At 35.8% G+C, this 16417-nt stretch overlaps 2 protein-coding genes and 1 pseudogene across 2 annotated transcripts; all 3 read right to left on the bottom strand.

Moving 5' to 3' along the window:
- Window positions 1-1295: 1295 nt before the first annotated feature.
- On the bottom strand, window positions 1296-7169 carry LOC109054607 (meiosis-specific with OB domain-containing protein-like). Its single transcript, XM_042768280.1, is given in 15 exon segments — window positions 1296-1678; window positions 1760-1817; window positions 1819-1838; window positions 2678-2864; window positions 2945-3089; window positions 4880-4978; window positions 5104-5199; window positions 5290-5342; window positions 5441-5459; window positions 5462-5540; window positions 5703-5898; window positions 6008-6080; window positions 6190-6321; window positions 6481-6489; window positions 7157-7169. Coding segments are annotated over 15 exon segments (1284 nt in total). The 3' UTR covers window positions 1296-1573.
- Window positions 6732-14410, bottom strand: LOC109054582 (annotated as a pseudogene).
- A 319-nt stretch (window positions 14411-14729) lies between these two features.
- Window positions 14730-16049, bottom strand: LOC109054616 (neuralized-like protein 2). The gene is made up of 3 exons (XM_042768239.1): window positions 15926-16049; window positions 15090-15822; window positions 14730-14984 (listed from the first exon to the last, which is right to left on the bottom strand). The coding sequence occupies exons 2-3, from the start codon at window positions 15808-15810 to the stop codon at window positions 14869-14871; spliced, it is 837 nt and encodes a 278-aa protein (XP_042624173.1). The 5' UTR covers window positions 15811-15822; window positions 15926-16049; the 3' UTR covers window positions 14730-14868.
- Between the last annotated feature and the right edge of the window lie 368 nt (window positions 16050-16417).

Below are 16417 nucleotides of genomic sequence, written 5' to 3'. Positions count from 1 at the left end.
GAGTAATCACTGTTCCACTGTGCAGTGAGCCAGGGTACTTACCAGTGACCGGATTCATGTAGGCTATACTGATTCGGGAACTAGGGAGCTATTTGAGGTGCACCCCTAGATAGACAGCTCCTCCTAGCCATTCAATCCAAGAGGAGAGTTGACTTCACACAAATGCACCTCATTAGCAGCCGATGCTCAGTCTCCACTTGTACAGGTGGATAACAGTCAGCTGGGGTAACATCTTTCCATTCAGGACACTGTTATATGTGTCACTGCTGTATGCCTACCTGGCGATCTGTTACTGTTAAATGAGCCATCCTAGTGACCCGTCGCTATTACATTTACCTATATTTATTTTATTTTTATTTTTTTGCCATGTATTGTTTTTCTTTAGCTTTGTCTTTCATGTACAGCAGGGTTCCTTAAATCTTGTCCAGGATGGCCAATGACTTGCAGAGTTTAATTTCAGCCTTGATCAAACCCACCTGTGCAAGCTAAACAAGGTCTTCAGGATCATTAGAAATTTACAGGTAGATGAGTTTGATCAGGGTTTGAGCTAAACATTGCAGGGCAGTGGCCCTCTAGGATCAGATTTGAGGAACCCTGATGTACATTATGTCATTGATAAGGTTGCTGGTTTTGTAAGATTTATCATATTTTGTGTTAAATTACATATTAAGCAATATAACATGAGGAATAGTGTGTTTTTCCTGAATATCAGCACTATTGCAAACGTTTATTGAACTGTAGTATAAAATCAATGTAACAAGAAGTAAATTTTGAGTGATTTTTAAACAATATTGTAACTATTTTCTAATTTTACTCTATTTTGACGAAAAGTACAAACAAAGCCACAGCAGAACAGTGTCCTCTACGAGCAACACACAGAAGCCTTTCCTATTGAATGAATTGGTTTTGATTTGAACGGATCGGTTAAGTGAATGATTCACTTTATTCCTCACTGAATGAATCAGCAATTTGAATTAATGATTTAATGAATCCCTCTAAAGATAGTAACTTAGATAGTAAGTTGGATAATTTTGCATTAATATTTAAGTTTTTTGCAATATGATTTTAAATGTTTAGTTTTGATTCATGCTTATTTTTTTAATGCATTGTTAAATTTTCGATTTATGCTTATTATTTTTGGATCCGTGACCATTGTTTGTTATTCTGCTTTCATTTTTTAATTCTGTGCAACATATTTTTACTTGCGTTTTTAAATTTTGGTTTCTTATTTATTTTTTTTATGCATGACTGCAATACTTTTGGCAGAAAATTGATCCCATAGTTCCGAGGCAGTACAGTGTTCAATATTCATTATTTTTATTTGTTAAAGCAATTAAGAAAAATCAGTTTGAAACAAACATACATAGATAGATACACCAAATTAATTCATTTACATAGATCAAATACAACACAATGACATCAAATGGGACATTGGAACGAAATGTCAAAAATATATAATTAGTCACAACATATGCATTTCAACCAAAATGAATTTAATACACAAGTAGGCCTAAATTTGATTTGTTTTCACACGATGAACCATGCTGTTTGGTTGCTGTGTTGCAAAACAGCATCAAGCCACAAAGGAGGCAAGTTTTTGCTTCACTTCAACAGGGTCAGCGAGTGCACATGACAAAATGCTTGCCCTCATTCTACTTCTTCTAGTAGATGGAAGAACCTATAATTTAAAATAAAGAATGAATTACGTCCTTAAATATTCAATTTTCTAAATAAGTTGCAAATGGCAAACATTAATAACCTTAAGATAGATTTTGCATCTCTCCAGAAGAAACTTCCACTGCAGAGTTGTCCTTTGAGAGACACAAAAACTCTTCTGTCTGTCAACATAAATATTTTATGTTTACTCTTTGCAGGTTATACAGACATACTAATTCTATGATATATATTATTAGGGATAATTTAGAGGGTTAGTTCAGCCAAAAATGAAAATTATGTCATTAATGACTCACCCTCATGTCGTTCCAAACCCATAAGACCTCCGTTCATCTTCGGAACACAGTTTAAGATATTTTAGATTTAGTCCGAGAGCTTTCTGTCCCTCCATTGAAAATGTATGTACGGTGTACTGTCCATGTCCAGAAAGGTAATAAAAACATCATCAAAGTAGCCCATGTGACATCAGAGGGTCCGTTAGAATTTGTTGAAGCATCGAAAATACATTTTGCTCCAAAAATAAAAAAAATTACTACTTTATTAAGCATTTTCTTCTCTTCCGGGTCTGTTGTGAGCGCGACTGTTGACGTACGACGCTGCTGACGTGTTTTCTGGTGCGCCCAATAACAAAGAAAAACACGTCAGCAGCGTCGTACGTCAGCGGCGTCACGCACTCACAACAGACCCGGAAGAGAAGAAAATGCTTAATAAAGTCGTAATTTGTTAATTTGTTCTTAAACTGTGTTCCGAAGATGAACGGAGGTCTTAGGGGTTTGGAACGACATGAGGGTGAGTCATTAATGACATAATTTTAATTTTTGGCTGAACTAACCCTTTAAATGTTTATTTAATGGAGAAATAACCCCAAGGGATGCAATATCAACGCACAAAGGTTTTTAATAGAGACAAAATTAGTGAGCTAATTAGTTAGGCATTTAGTGATCTGATAAATGTACATGCACAGTCTTGATTTGGCAATAATATAAGTATTAGATTTGCTCACTTTACAGCCCAAGGTTTTCTCAGCCACTGTGCCTGCTAGGTTGCATGAGTGCAAAGTCCCAGTGTGATCGCTGATGTCCACCAACAGTTCAAAACCTTCAGTAGCCTGGTACTGTTGTCCTTGATTTGGACAGGCATCATTGGAACATGTCTGACTCTCCTCATTGATTAGAAATTTGCATTTGGCACTAGTGGAGAATTTATTTATTAAAATAGGCTTGTGAACAGTATGCCATTGCACAAAACATCCAAAGCATTGCACACTTACCATCTCTTGCGTATGACTTTGGACATGGAGGAACTTAGTTCAAGATTTGTGATGAATCCATATGTTATGCAATGAAAGACATCACCATGTTCATGACTTCTAGCTTTAAGCTGGTTCACAGTCAGAACATCACTAATGGAATCCACTAAGAAATAAATGGAAGAATACAGTTATACTGTTAACACTTTAAAGTGCCCCCATTATGCCATTTTTAAGGTTGCTAATATTGTTTTATGAGTCTCCTAAAACAGGTTTACATGCATGCAAGGTCAAAAATATAATATTTTTCTCAAAAAATAGATTTTATTTGACCTAATTTCTAAATGATTCGTAAATGACTCGTGCGAATCAGTTCAAAGAATCAGTCTCTCTAAACCCCTCCTTTCCGTGGGCCCTCACTGCTGTGATTGGTAAGATGGCGCAGTCCTTTGTGATTGGTCCAGAGCCGTATAGAGATTGGCTCTGGATTGGTCTACCGCGTACAGTGCGTGTCGGAAACGAAACGCCCATTGCCATGACAGAATGACAGCCCTGGAGACTTGTCAATTCATAGAAAAGATGGTATCAATTGTACCTTACCAGTTTGAGCCAGAGTCTGATGATGAAACAGTTGAAGTGGCTAATCCACAAGAGACTGAATTGCAAGCACGACTGGAGCAGGACGTTTCTCAGTGGTAAGTGTTTACAAGTTTGTGGTAATTATAAAAGGTGATCAAACAAATGTACTCTCACAGCGTAGGATACAGTGACTTCTCAAAATGATGTTAACCGCACATTTTTTACTGTTTAATTTGGCAACGTAGAACGTCGGCAGACATTATGCAAATGTGTTACTTTGTGACGTACAGCCGTAACAGAATAAGATTCCTGACGACTCGTTTAGGCGATTGCGAGCCAAATCTTTTTTTTTGATAGACAATAACTTTATTTATCGTGCACTGTCGGTTTCACAACTTTGCAGATAGCTTATGTTCACATACAGCTACATGACACATTGCATGAAAGGTAATATTCGAAAAGGCATAATTTAAAAATTAATGTTCCACAACTACATTAAATGATAAGAAATATACTTCTAATTAATTATTCTTATTCTATTTATCTTATTTAATGTTAATTTCAGCATTTACTAATACACTATTAAAATCAAAAGATGTATTTGTAAATATTATTTAATGAACCTGAGCTAACATGAAGCAATTGTTATTATCTAATTTTTACAAAGATTATCAAATGCTGTAACAAACTGCTCAGTGTTAGTCAAATATTAGTAAAGGAATAGTGCACCCCAAAACTAAAATATAATGAAGATTTACTCATCCTCAGGCCATCCAAAATATTCTGTAAATCTTGTTTCTTTATCAAACAGATTTGGAGAAATTTTAACTTTAAACTGTCGCTTCTGGCCAAAATATGATTCCACATTCTATGATAACGCTTCCACCCCCGATGTCCTACTACATCAAAATCCACCAAGATATTTGATTAGAACTTTAGATTTAGATAAGTTTTCACATGTAAACTGTATTTGATCTGTACATATTTCTCTCTTGATTAAGATGAGATGGTTTTTTTAACTGGAAAAAGCTATTTTGACAACTCGTATCGTAACCATAAGCAATAGTTTGAAGTTTAAAATGTTGGATTTGTTTCTTACAAACATTTTTATCAGCTGTTTAAACTCTCGTTCTGCCGGTACCCATTCACTAGAGGATCCATTGATGAGCAAGAGATGTAATGCCAAATTTCTCCAAATCTCTTCTGAGGAAGTAACAAACTCATCCACATCTTGGATGACCTGAGAGTGGGTAAATTTTCTTTTTTGGGTGAACTATATATTGGACCTTACTGTAAAATGTTGCTGTTTTACTCTATGAGCTGCACTATAAATACTGTATTGTTAATGTAGAGGTCCAGATACATCATGTGACTTACATCGCACACTGTCACCTGAGAGGATGTCTTGGTCATCCAGTCCTCCTGCTTCTAGCAGTTCCCTTATACATGTGTACAGTTGGTTGGCTTCTGCTGTATCTAAATTGTAATTAAAAAAAAAAAAAAAGGATTTTAATGATAATTGTTCAAATATAACAATTATAAAAATATAATAATTGTAAGTATTTAAGTAAATTCTTTAATCTAGCATATCACATCACTACCAGGGTTGAGGGTAATGATTGTCTTTGAGGTCGCTGTTGCTATCCTACAATTGCGAAAGCTGTCAAAGGTGATGCGAGCATCTGCAATGAACAGCACTGAGAGAAAATAAATACAATGAATTTCAATCCTCACATATTAGAAGTTGCCACTGAAAAATAAATTCAGACAAATTAACATGATTATACCTGTTTCTCTTTGTGTCACTGTTTGTACCAGCCTAATAGTCTCTTTATCCCAGCTGGATGAAAAAAGTAGTGTAACTGCCGTGGATATTTGCCTCTGTGTTTTTTTTTTTTTTTTTTTTTTTTTAATCATACTGAATTTAATTATACTCACCACACAAAAGGAAATGAGGCCCAGTGTCATCAAAGAGTTTTATTTCTAGCCTCTGTCCTTTGCATCCATCAGATTTTGTAAAGAATTTCTCCTCTCCGATCTAAATGATAAAATCTCAATCATTAAAAAGGATACAGTAACTTTCAGAAAAAGAACTGTACTTTTACAGGGTGGGAAATATTGCCCACCAACCACTAATGTCAGCTTGTGTTCATTTCCCTGACATCATTGAGGAGGGCTAGCAGTAATGTTGGAATCTAACCGATTGCACAGCTGCTAGAATGTTAATAATGTGTCCATCCAGACTCTGTCCATTTGCAGTAATGTCTCCCAATGAATAGAAGTCCCTTAAATCTTTAATTGGCATGTGGAATAGTGGCAGAATCCTGGCCTCTGTTTCTAAATCTGAGCATATCCTAATGCTTGAGTGAGTCTCTGTTACAAACAGCCTGTAGGAACTACAGATAAAATATGTATTTGTATCACTTACAAACTTGCAGTATAATGGCAGAGGAATGTTTCTTAGAAGTATGTGATTTTTCATTTTATTCTTTTATTTTTTTTTACCTGGGTGTTGAAGGGCAAAATCTTTCTTCTTTCTCATAGTCTTTGGTCACAACGAGGGGATTTTCAATTACAACTAAAACAGAAGATGATATTTTGGCTTACAGTGTCAATTCAGTGTATTAGAAGTGTTTTCGTTAAAAAGAGTTGGAATCTAAATGACTCATTACTACTTTAAATCTCACCACAATCCCCAATCTGGAAGCGACTGCTCAGTCCTTGGATGTATTCCTCATTTCCCCATGCAGACACATTGATAAAATGTTCTGGTGAATCTTTGATGGTAAAGCTGAAAGTAAATCTTTCAGACCCAGCATCTAAAATAAAAGGAAAAGGCTGCATATTATAATATTATATATGGAGTGAGGTGTTTATTTAAAAATATGAAGAGAGAAGAGAAAAGAAAGAAATAGTAGAGAAATAGGATGATGAATGTTTGTGTTATGGTGATGAACTTTTATGTTATGGTAACCAACTTTTACGGTCTTTTAATATTATTGATCCAACCACCTTCTGGATAATGAAAATGCCTTTATTTATTTATTTATTTTTTAAATATATTCCTTACAGGCATTCTATTAAAGTGAGTCACAAACTAAGCTGAATAAACAGATATTATTTATATATTGAGCATTTCACTAATTATTCATTAAAATGAAGACGCCACCATAACCGGGCACCATAAATAACGTTACGTCTTCTGATATTTGCATTCTCGAGTTCTCACCGAGTGTGTGATGTTTATATTTAGGTCACTTATCGGCACGTAGTTTCGTATTGTGTCGTACATCATTTTCATCCCTGAAACGACAATGACACCGCGGAAAAACACTCATGACGAGAGGATCATTCAAATTTTATGAAGAACTGACTTAAACCAGCAAAGGAGCGTTATCAAAAAGCTAACGTTAGCAACTTTAATTTAAACCTGAAGGGCTAACACTGAGGTAAACCGTTTCATTGCTAATTTTAATTTATCTGTAACCTACTCCACATAACTCATTATCAATTAATTTAACAACTTAGTATTTGTTAAGCTTAACATCCGTTTGTAATCATCGTGTGAAATCTCATTTGCTTCCTACAAAGTCAAAGGCAGCAGATGAAGCAGTTCGCGGTGGCGGGTCTCCAGCTTTGAAATGACTCACTAACGGCTCGGCGTCATTTTGGCGGTTCAAGGCAATTGTGTCACCGCGAAATAAATTTATTTATTAAATAACGGAAACAAACAGAATTGTTTTGATTCATACTTTAATAATGTAAAACAAAATAAAAAGACACTTTCCATGTACAGGTAATAGAAACATGAATTTCAAAATATTATGTCTAATGGCAGGCACAATAATAAAGAAACAGGATTCATACAGGATTCAATGATCAAAAATTTGGTTGAACAAAATATCAAATAAATAAAATATGCTATTTTAATGTTAAAGTTACTGTATTGTTCAAAATAGTAGGGTGACAGTTTAGAATACTGTTCTGTCGTTAATGAATAACTACATAGGAACATATGACTAATGCACTAACATTCTAGTAACTACAATTAACTAACTTGAAACACTGATTAACGATTTAGTAAGTAATAGCGCTCAGTTGAAAGAGGTAGTTCACTATTGGTTAATCAGAAACTACCATTTTTTTCATATATCCAAGAGAACTACTAAGAGCTAATATACAGGTTCATATTTAATGTGAATTATCCATAATGTATAATCAATTCTAAAGTCAAGATCATGGTAACCCACTAGTAATGACTCAAGTACAGTATTACCAAATTCTTCTAAAGGAACTAATTATTTGAATCAGTATTCTAAAGTGAAAAGCATGATAACTCCTAATATCGACTAACGTCATTGTAAGCTTTTGAGATATATGTAAGGTTTTGGATAGTAATGACTCAAGTGTTACTACTTCATTCTAAAGTAATTACTAATTACTTGGATCAGTATTCTAAAGTGAAGATCATGGTAACCCACTTGTAATGACCCACTAGTGTTACCAAATCTAGCATCCAGAATCTTACAAAAACCTCAAAAGCTTACATGATTTCAGTGATTAGAGAGTTACAGTAACATGTTATTCACTTTAGAATACTGATCCAAGTAATTAGTAATTCCTTCTGAAGAATTTGGTAATACTTGAGTCATTACTGGTGGGTTACCATGACCTTCACTTTGGAATTAATTATTAATAATCATACAATATGCATTATTCATGCTAATTATGAACCTGTTTATAGTAGTTCTTATTAGTTCTTGGGGAGGTATGGAAAAAATAGGCCAAGTAGTTCCTGATTAACTTTTAGTGAACTACCACGTTAGATTAAGCACTATTACTTCAAAGTTTCTTGTTAAGTTACTAGTAGTTACTAGAGTGCTAATATTGTGTTACACGTGTTCTTGTGTAGTTATTCATTAATGACGGAACAGTATTCTAAAGTGTTACCAGCAGTAGTAATCACGATAATCACTTGTGCTGTAAATTGCTTTAGGAAATTACTGAAAGTTCACAATTAACATTTTAAATCAGCAATATTCCAGAGAGATTTTATCAGTAATTAATTTCATTCATTAATCTTGCACATGTTTATATCATCTTATGCAGGCTAGTATAAAAATAGTTCATCTTCATTCTCTGTGCATGGTGTCCAGGACGGTCATAATTTATCTGTGAACAGGATCTCCAATCGGGGCTTTTTCTTGTCCACTTCATGAGCTGAACATCCCGTTACCAGTGTGTGCGCACAACAGCAGCCTCATCAGCATGGACAATCACCTCGCTTATTGTTTATCAACCTTATCTGATTGGAAACAAGTTGGAGTATGAGTTAAATTGGTTACTTATTAATGTAAATAAGTATAAAGCTACTTGATACTGCAAAATTATACAGAAAACTGCATGTGGTGGTGACTTACCTTTTGGGATAAACTTAAGCGAGTGACTGAATATTCAAAAACGTGATGAGCCCTCCTCCGGCCCATCATTCAGAAACTCATGGCCTAGTCCATTACCACACTTGCCACACAGAACCTGCATATGCATGTACACTTAAATGAACACACAGAAACATTTTAGTGGTGACTGTAAATATTGACTGAAATCTGATTCTGACCTTGTAGGCTGTTAATGTCTCCATAATTTTTGTTACACTGTCCTCTCGAATAGTCTCTGTGAAGGCAGGCCAGGGGGTGGAATGTGCATATTTGGATCTGCTTGAAAAGACTGGATGTCCACACTGGGAACAAACATATATACCTGCAGAGAAACAATAAATCAGGTACTTGTCCTTTTCGACTAGTTTGTATAACATTTCGTTTTCTTGGCATCTGGAAATATTTAAGCAAGTTTGGTTAGCAAATTTCACTTCATCAGTTTAGCTAAATTATACATCATAATCTTCTAAGTGTCTAAGATAAGTGTTAGCCTACAGCCGTGGCCAAACGTTTTGAGAATGACACAAATATTAATTTTCACAAAGTTTGCTGCTACAGAGTTTTTAGATTTTTTCGTCAGATGTTACTATGGAATACTAAAGTATAATAACAAGAATTTCATAAGTATCAAAGGCATTTATTGACAAGTTTATATAAAGACTCAGTATTTGCAGTGTTGACCCTTCTTTTTCAAGACCTCTGCAATTCGCCCTGGCATGCTATCAATCAACTTCTGGGCCACATCCTGACTGATGGCAGCCCATTCTTGCATAATCAATGCTTGGAGTTTGTCAAAATTTGTGGGTTTTTGTTTGTCCACCTGCCTCTTGAGGATTGACCACAAGTTCTCAATAGGATATTAAGGTCTGGGGACTTTCCTGGACATGGACCCAAATTGTTTTGTTCCCAGAGCCACTTAGTTATCCCTTTTGCCTTATGGCAAGGTGCTCCATCATGCTGGAAAAGGCATTGCTCATCACCAAACTATTCTTGGATGGTTGGGAGTTGCTCCGGAGGATGTTTTAGTACCATTATCTACTCATGGTTGTGTTCTTAGGCAAAAATTTTTGGCTAAGAGAAGCAACCCCACACATGAATGGTCTCAGAATGCTTTACTGTTGGCATGACAGAGAGGCAAAAATTTTTGGCTAAGAGAAGCAACCCCACACATGAATGGTCTCAGAATGCTTTACTGTTGGCATGACAGAGGACTGATGGTAGTGCTCACCTTTTCTTCTCCAGACAAGCTTTATTCTGGATGTCCCAAACAATCAGAAAGGGGATTAATCAGAGAAAATGACTTTATACCAGTCCTGGGCAATCCAATCCCTGTACATTTTGGAGAATATCAGTCTGTCCCTGATGTTTTTCCTGGAGAGAAGTGAGTTCTTTGCTACCCTTCTTGACACCAGGCCATCCCCCAAAGTCTTCGCCTCACTGTGCGTGCAGATGCACTCACACCTGCCTGCTGCCATTTCTGAAAAAGCTCTGCACTGGTGGTGCCCTGATCCCGCAGCTGAATCATTTCTTAGGTGCCCTGAAGCCTTCCTCACAGCAACTGAACCTCTCCCCTTGAAGTTCTTGATGATCCAATAAATAATTGATTAAGGTGCAATCTTACTAGCAGCATTGTCCTTGCCTGTATATCCCTTTTTGTGCAAAGAAATGATAACCATAGTTAACAGAGAAAGAATAATGATTTCAAGAACTACCCTCCTTTTAAAACATCCAGTCTGTTATTCTAACTCAATCAGCATGAGAGAGTGATCTCTAGCCTTGTCCTCATCAACACTCTCACCTGTGTTAACGAGAGAATCACTGACATGATGTCAGCTGGTCCTTTTGTGGCAGGGCTGAAATGCAGTGGAAATGTTTTCGGGATTAAGTTAATTTTCACGGCAAAGAGGGACTTTGCAATTAATTGCAATTCATCTCATCACTCTTCATAACATTCTGTAGTATATGCAAATTGCCATCATAAAAACTGAGACAGCAGACTTTGTGAAAATTTATATTTGTGTCATTCTCAAAATTTTGACCACGGCTATACATAGGCTTGCCAGCCGTTCTGTATAACACGGAATCGTCCCGTATTTAAGACATCTGTCACCGTGTGCCAAAGAAGAAGACTAGGAGAGATGCAGGTAAAGTAAACTTCACTTTTATTAAGTAAACACAAACTCATATCAACATATGTATCTCCATGGAAGCAACTGAGGTGAATGTGGCAGAGACTGCATGAGAACAATCTTATCTGACACCCAGTTTCCAATCCACTGTCCTTAGAGCACACAAAGATCTTGGTGATAGGCAGAGCAAAGGTAGGTTACAATCTTTTAGCAGAGCCGAAGAGAAGGGCATTGAAGGAGTAACCTTGAGACCAGCCGATGACCAGAGCGGTGAGTGTGCTTTTATAGTACGTGATAATGAGGTGCAGGTGCTCAGTACTCTGGTGATTGAGGGCGTGGCTGCGTGATTGATTCTGTGGTGATAGATGGTGTCTCCGAGACAGCATCAAAGAAGCGTTCCATATGAAAGCTATACGGAAAAAAGTTTGTCCCCTATTTTATGGCATATGCCGTATGACCACCTAGACCATACGAATAACAAACTCTAAATTGAGAATTCTCATTCATTTTTGACAAGTCTTTGATTTGTGAACATAGCCATGCGATGGAGGCTTTAAAGCAACACTATGTAAATTTTGGTGCTCTAGCGGTTAATAAACAGAACTGCACGCATCCCGTGGAAAAACATTCTAACCTGAGCTACTTCTCCAAATTTATGTCTATGGCGATTCACGCAGGTATGTGTTACTCTGCAGCGGTGACGACCCGAACAGGCTACAATAGTCCAAAAATAATCACTTATTATAAATGTTCCGTAGTGATTTGGGATAAAAATGTGGTTTGGTAGACGAATTTATGATATACTCACTCATTATATAAATTTTTCGAATTTTAACACAGAAAAAGTTACATAGTGTTGCTTTAAGACCAAGCGGAATCCTCTTCTGGCTGATCACTCCCGCTTCACAGCGAGCAAGCCTTGCGCTAACAGAGTTAGGTTTTTTAATGTCTGCGTTTCGACTTAAAGGGATAGTTCACCCAAAAATGAAAATTTGATGTTTATCTGCTTACCCCCAGTGCATCCAAGACGTAGGTGACTTTAATTCTTCAATAGAACACAAACGATGATTTTTAACACAAACCGTTGCAGTCTATCAGTCTTATAATGGAGGTGAATGGAAATCACGGCTAAAACATACAATAAAACAAAAATATCATACACAAACAAAACCAAATTAAACTCTGCGGCTTGTGACGATACATTGATGTGTAAAGACACAAAATGATCGGTCTGTGCAAGAAACTGAACAGTATTTATATCGTTTTTTTATCTCTGATTCACGCAATGTCTGAACTGTTCGAACTGTACTGAGCGCGTCCTCCTGAGCGCATTCTCAACAGCAGGCACGTGAGGGGTCTTCTTCTTCTTGCTTTACAGCAGATCGCAGGCTTATTAGTGCATTATCACCACCTAACTCTCAAGTGGACCATTGACACTCTATCTACAATCTCAATTAGGAGTGTCAATGGTCCACTTGAGAGTTAGGTGGCGATAATGCCTCAAGCGCCTGCTGTTGAGAACGCGCTCAGGACAATTCGAACAGTTCGGACATTGTGTGAATCAGAGATAAAAAACAATAAAAATACTGTTCAGTTTCTTGCACAGACCCATCGTTTTGTGTCTTTACACATCAATGTATCGTCACGAGCCGCAGGGTTTAATTTGGTTTTGTTTGTGTATGTTTTTTTGACTGTCAAAGCCGTGATTCCAATTCACTTCCATTATATGACTGACAGACTGCAACGGTTTGAGTTAAAAATCTTTGTTTGTGTTCTACTGAAGAAAAGAAACAAAGTCACCTACATCTTGGATGCCCTGGGGGTAAGCAGATAAACAACAAATTTTTTTTTTTTTGGTTTATTATTTTTTTAAGATAATTTTTTTGTGATGATGAAAACATGATTCCAACATCCAGCCACACAAGAAAACTTGCATTTTACCTGAAAATACAGTATAAATTAATAAATTAATATATTACCTTATGTACATGCTAAAATAGGCTACTGTAGGATATGAATAGAATAAAAAATAAAGTTGTAGGGATGTACTAGGATGTAGAGTGATAAATAATATAAGGTTATTGCACATCTTTGTATTGCACAATGGGAGAAAATGTAACTGTTCAAAAGAAAGATTGCCTATAGCCTGTATATACACTGCCATTCAAAAGTTTGGGATCAGTAAACGATTTTTTATGTTTTTTTTTTTTAAAGAAGTTTCTTATGCTCATCAAGCCTGCATTTATTTGATCAAAAAATACAGAAAAAAAAATGCAATTTGCAATTTAACGTAACAGTTTTCTATTTTAATATACTTTAAAATAAAATTTATTCCTGCGAAGCAAAGCTGAATATTAAGCATCATTATTCCAGTCTTCTGTGTCACATGATCCTTCAGAAATCATTCTAATATGCTGATTTATAATCAACGTTGGAAACAGTTGTGTTGCTTAATATTGTTATTATTTGATAAATAAAAAGTTAAAAAGAACAGTATTTATTCAAAATAAAAATGTTGTGTTAAATATACACTACTGTTCAAAAGTTTGGGGTCAGTAAATGTATTTATTTTTTATTTTATTTTTTTAAAGAATCTTTTAGAATACATTTATTCAGCAAGGATGTATTAAATGGATAAAAAGTGATATTGTTAGAAAATATTTCTATTTTGAATAAATTCTGTTCTATTTGACTTTTTATTTTAAAATAAAATAAAAATTATTAAAAAAAATATTAAGCAGCACAACAGTTTCAACACTGATAATAAATCAGCATAACAATGATTTCTAAAGGATCACGTGACATTCAGTGCTGTGTCACAGAAATAAATTATATTTTAAAGTATAATAAGATAGGAAACCAATATTTCACAATATTACTTTTTTCTGTATTTTTGTTCAAATAAATACAGCATTGATGAGCATAAGAGACTCCATTAAAAAACATTACAAATCTAAAAGATATTACAGTATATAATACCTGCGTGTGTGTTTGTGTGTGTATATATAATAGGCCTGTGTGTGTGTGTCTCTTATTTTTCTATGAAAAACCACGATTGTCCCTTAATTTCCTTTTCTGAAGTTGGCAACCCTAGCTGTAGCATAATCTTCCTTAATGGTAAAGAGAACGGAGCAGGTTGTGGAGAGTAAATAATGATAAACTTTACTTACCGGGTTTGAAATGATCTTTATAAAACTCCTTACCGAAAAATGAACAAAATGACATTGTTTGCTAGAGAGCAAAAGATAAAACAAACAGTGTATGTGCTAATCAGTGATCAAGTGTGAGAATTAGCTCGAGACTAAAAACTAATGTTCCGGTCACGTGACCCTTACAAAACTGCACAGTTGAACTTTCCCTGAACGACCATGAGGTGTCAGTGCAGATCACCCGAACACTCATGTTTACGTAGAAAAGGCTGATATAATAGCGAAATATTTATTAATAGTTAATTATTATATTAATAGGCCTACAGGTGCTGTACTGAACCGATTCGTTTAAAATATGAATTAAATACATTAAGAATAAAGTTATTTTCATAGAAGGCTGAATAATGAATGATATGATATGTTTCATGAAGAGATGTTTGAGCAACCTCAACCTTTTAAAAAAGTAATGAAATATAGTTGGCTTCAAAAGTTAAAGACCACAAGTGAAAATTCAAGTACTTTGCATTTAATCATTTAAAAATGGCAAAGAAAAGACTATTTTGAATTACAAATTTACAAACACAAAAGAAATGTCAAGACCGGCAGGTTGACATTTAAAATATGGCATGTTGACATTTAATAGGTTTTGGTCATTCATATTTGCAATAGTGTTTAAGTAACTCCGGAAGTTCCAGCCAGTCCAAAGCCATTCTGAGAATGATGTGTTTCTGAATTGTCTTTCGGCAGAGTGTCTGCAGTGAGGCAACTAAAACACAAGAGCAAAAGAGAAAGTTTATTACAGTCTGTCTCTTGCAATGTGAGTCATATAACCATATCAAATCATATTAGCAAGTTATAAACTGAAACTTACATCCATATTCCACCTGAACAATCCGAACACTTTTAGTAGCTGCAAATACATCCACAACAGCATACAGCGGCTTATTGGTGGGGATCTTTTTAGCAGAGGCTCCCATGTCTTCACCATTGATGATAATGTGCATGTCAGCATACTCTTGTCCCTTTGGTACATAGACAACCCCTATCCGACTGCGACGGGCAGTGGGAGGTAGAGCGTTGGTTTTGTACAGATCATCCAGGATGTGACTGTACCTCCCAGGCCGACTGCGTCCCACTAACTTGTCTCTGGGTATGCTCATGTTTTCTATGTACAGGTGAGTGTCTGTGAAAAATGTTTTAGGCTTGTTTTCTGCTTCATCACCAACATTTGGCTGTTCACCACCTTCTGCTTCTCCTCCTTCATCCTCAATGACTTTATTATGGTTTCTTGTTATTGCAAATACCCAGCTGTCTCCCATATCGACAAGATCAGGCAGAGAGTATTCTGGCACAGTACCCAGTGTTCGAGGGTCATGGGCAGTGAGTCCAATCCTTAAATGACCACACCAACCCAGTTCTTTCTCTTCAATCTCCACTAGGAAGATCTCTCCAGGGCTTAAAGGGTCTTTACTGAAGCAGACGCCATTTGCAAAACTTTCTACTCGGGTGGCCTGAGTCCTCGAGGGGTCCAGTTTCACATTTGTCCCATGAACTAAATGGAATTCCATAAACTGACCCAAAACTGCTGCCATTTTGACAGTTTTCTATAAGTTAAAATAAGAGCTGTGATTTTGTAATAACTCAAGCTTAAATGTTTTGGTAGCCTTTATAAAACAAATGCACTAAGGATAAAAACTAAAAACTCACTCATTCAAGAAGAAGATTTATATTATCCTGTGTTTACGGTCCTCTTCTCTGGGGATAGTCCTTGTTAAAAGCATGATCTTTTTAACAGATACCTCTACCATGATACCCTGTGGCTTGAGGAAGCTTTTAGTCCTGAAGGGATGACTATTTTTGACCTCCTGCTTGTGTCATTGGTTGTTTTAAATAGCTGATCAGATATGGTGAGTGAAGAATAATGACTGGGAGGAGTTTTAGCCTTCAGATCAAAACTGCTCATTGACAATTCACTATCCACTGTTTCTTAGAGATCAGGTTGTTTATTTAAAAATAAAAATAAAAATACTGAATGGTCCTTATAATGAATTACAGAGTGACCTTGTGACCTCCTCTTTTACTCCACCTCCCTAACACAGTCTGAGACTGTGAAATATTAGTGAGGCAGGCTACATTGTGAAAATGCAAAAAATTGTTGTTATCAAATTTTAAATAAAATGTAGTTTCCTTTGTATTATT

The sequence above is a fragment of the Cyprinus carpio genome, chromosome A12 (assembly GCF_018340385.1).
Source record: "Cyprinus carpio isolate SPL01 chromosome A12, ASM1834038v1, whole genome shotgun sequence".
In the NCBI taxonomy this organism is placed as follows: domain Eukaryota; kingdom Metazoa; phylum Chordata; class Actinopteri; order Cypriniformes; family Cyprinidae; genus Cyprinus; species Cyprinus carpio.
This window is presented reverse-complemented; position numbering and strand designations above follow the sequence as displayed.

Coding starts and splice junctions, on each gene's coding strand:
- LOC109054616 (XM_042768239.1), bottom strand. CDS start 15,810: ATGGCAGCAGTTTTGGGTCAGTTTATGGAATTCCATTTAGTTCATGGG. Junction 14,985..15,089: donor TGTTCAGGTGGAATATGGAT/GTAAGTTTCAGT, acceptor CTTGTGTTTTAG/TTGCCTCACTGCAGACACTC.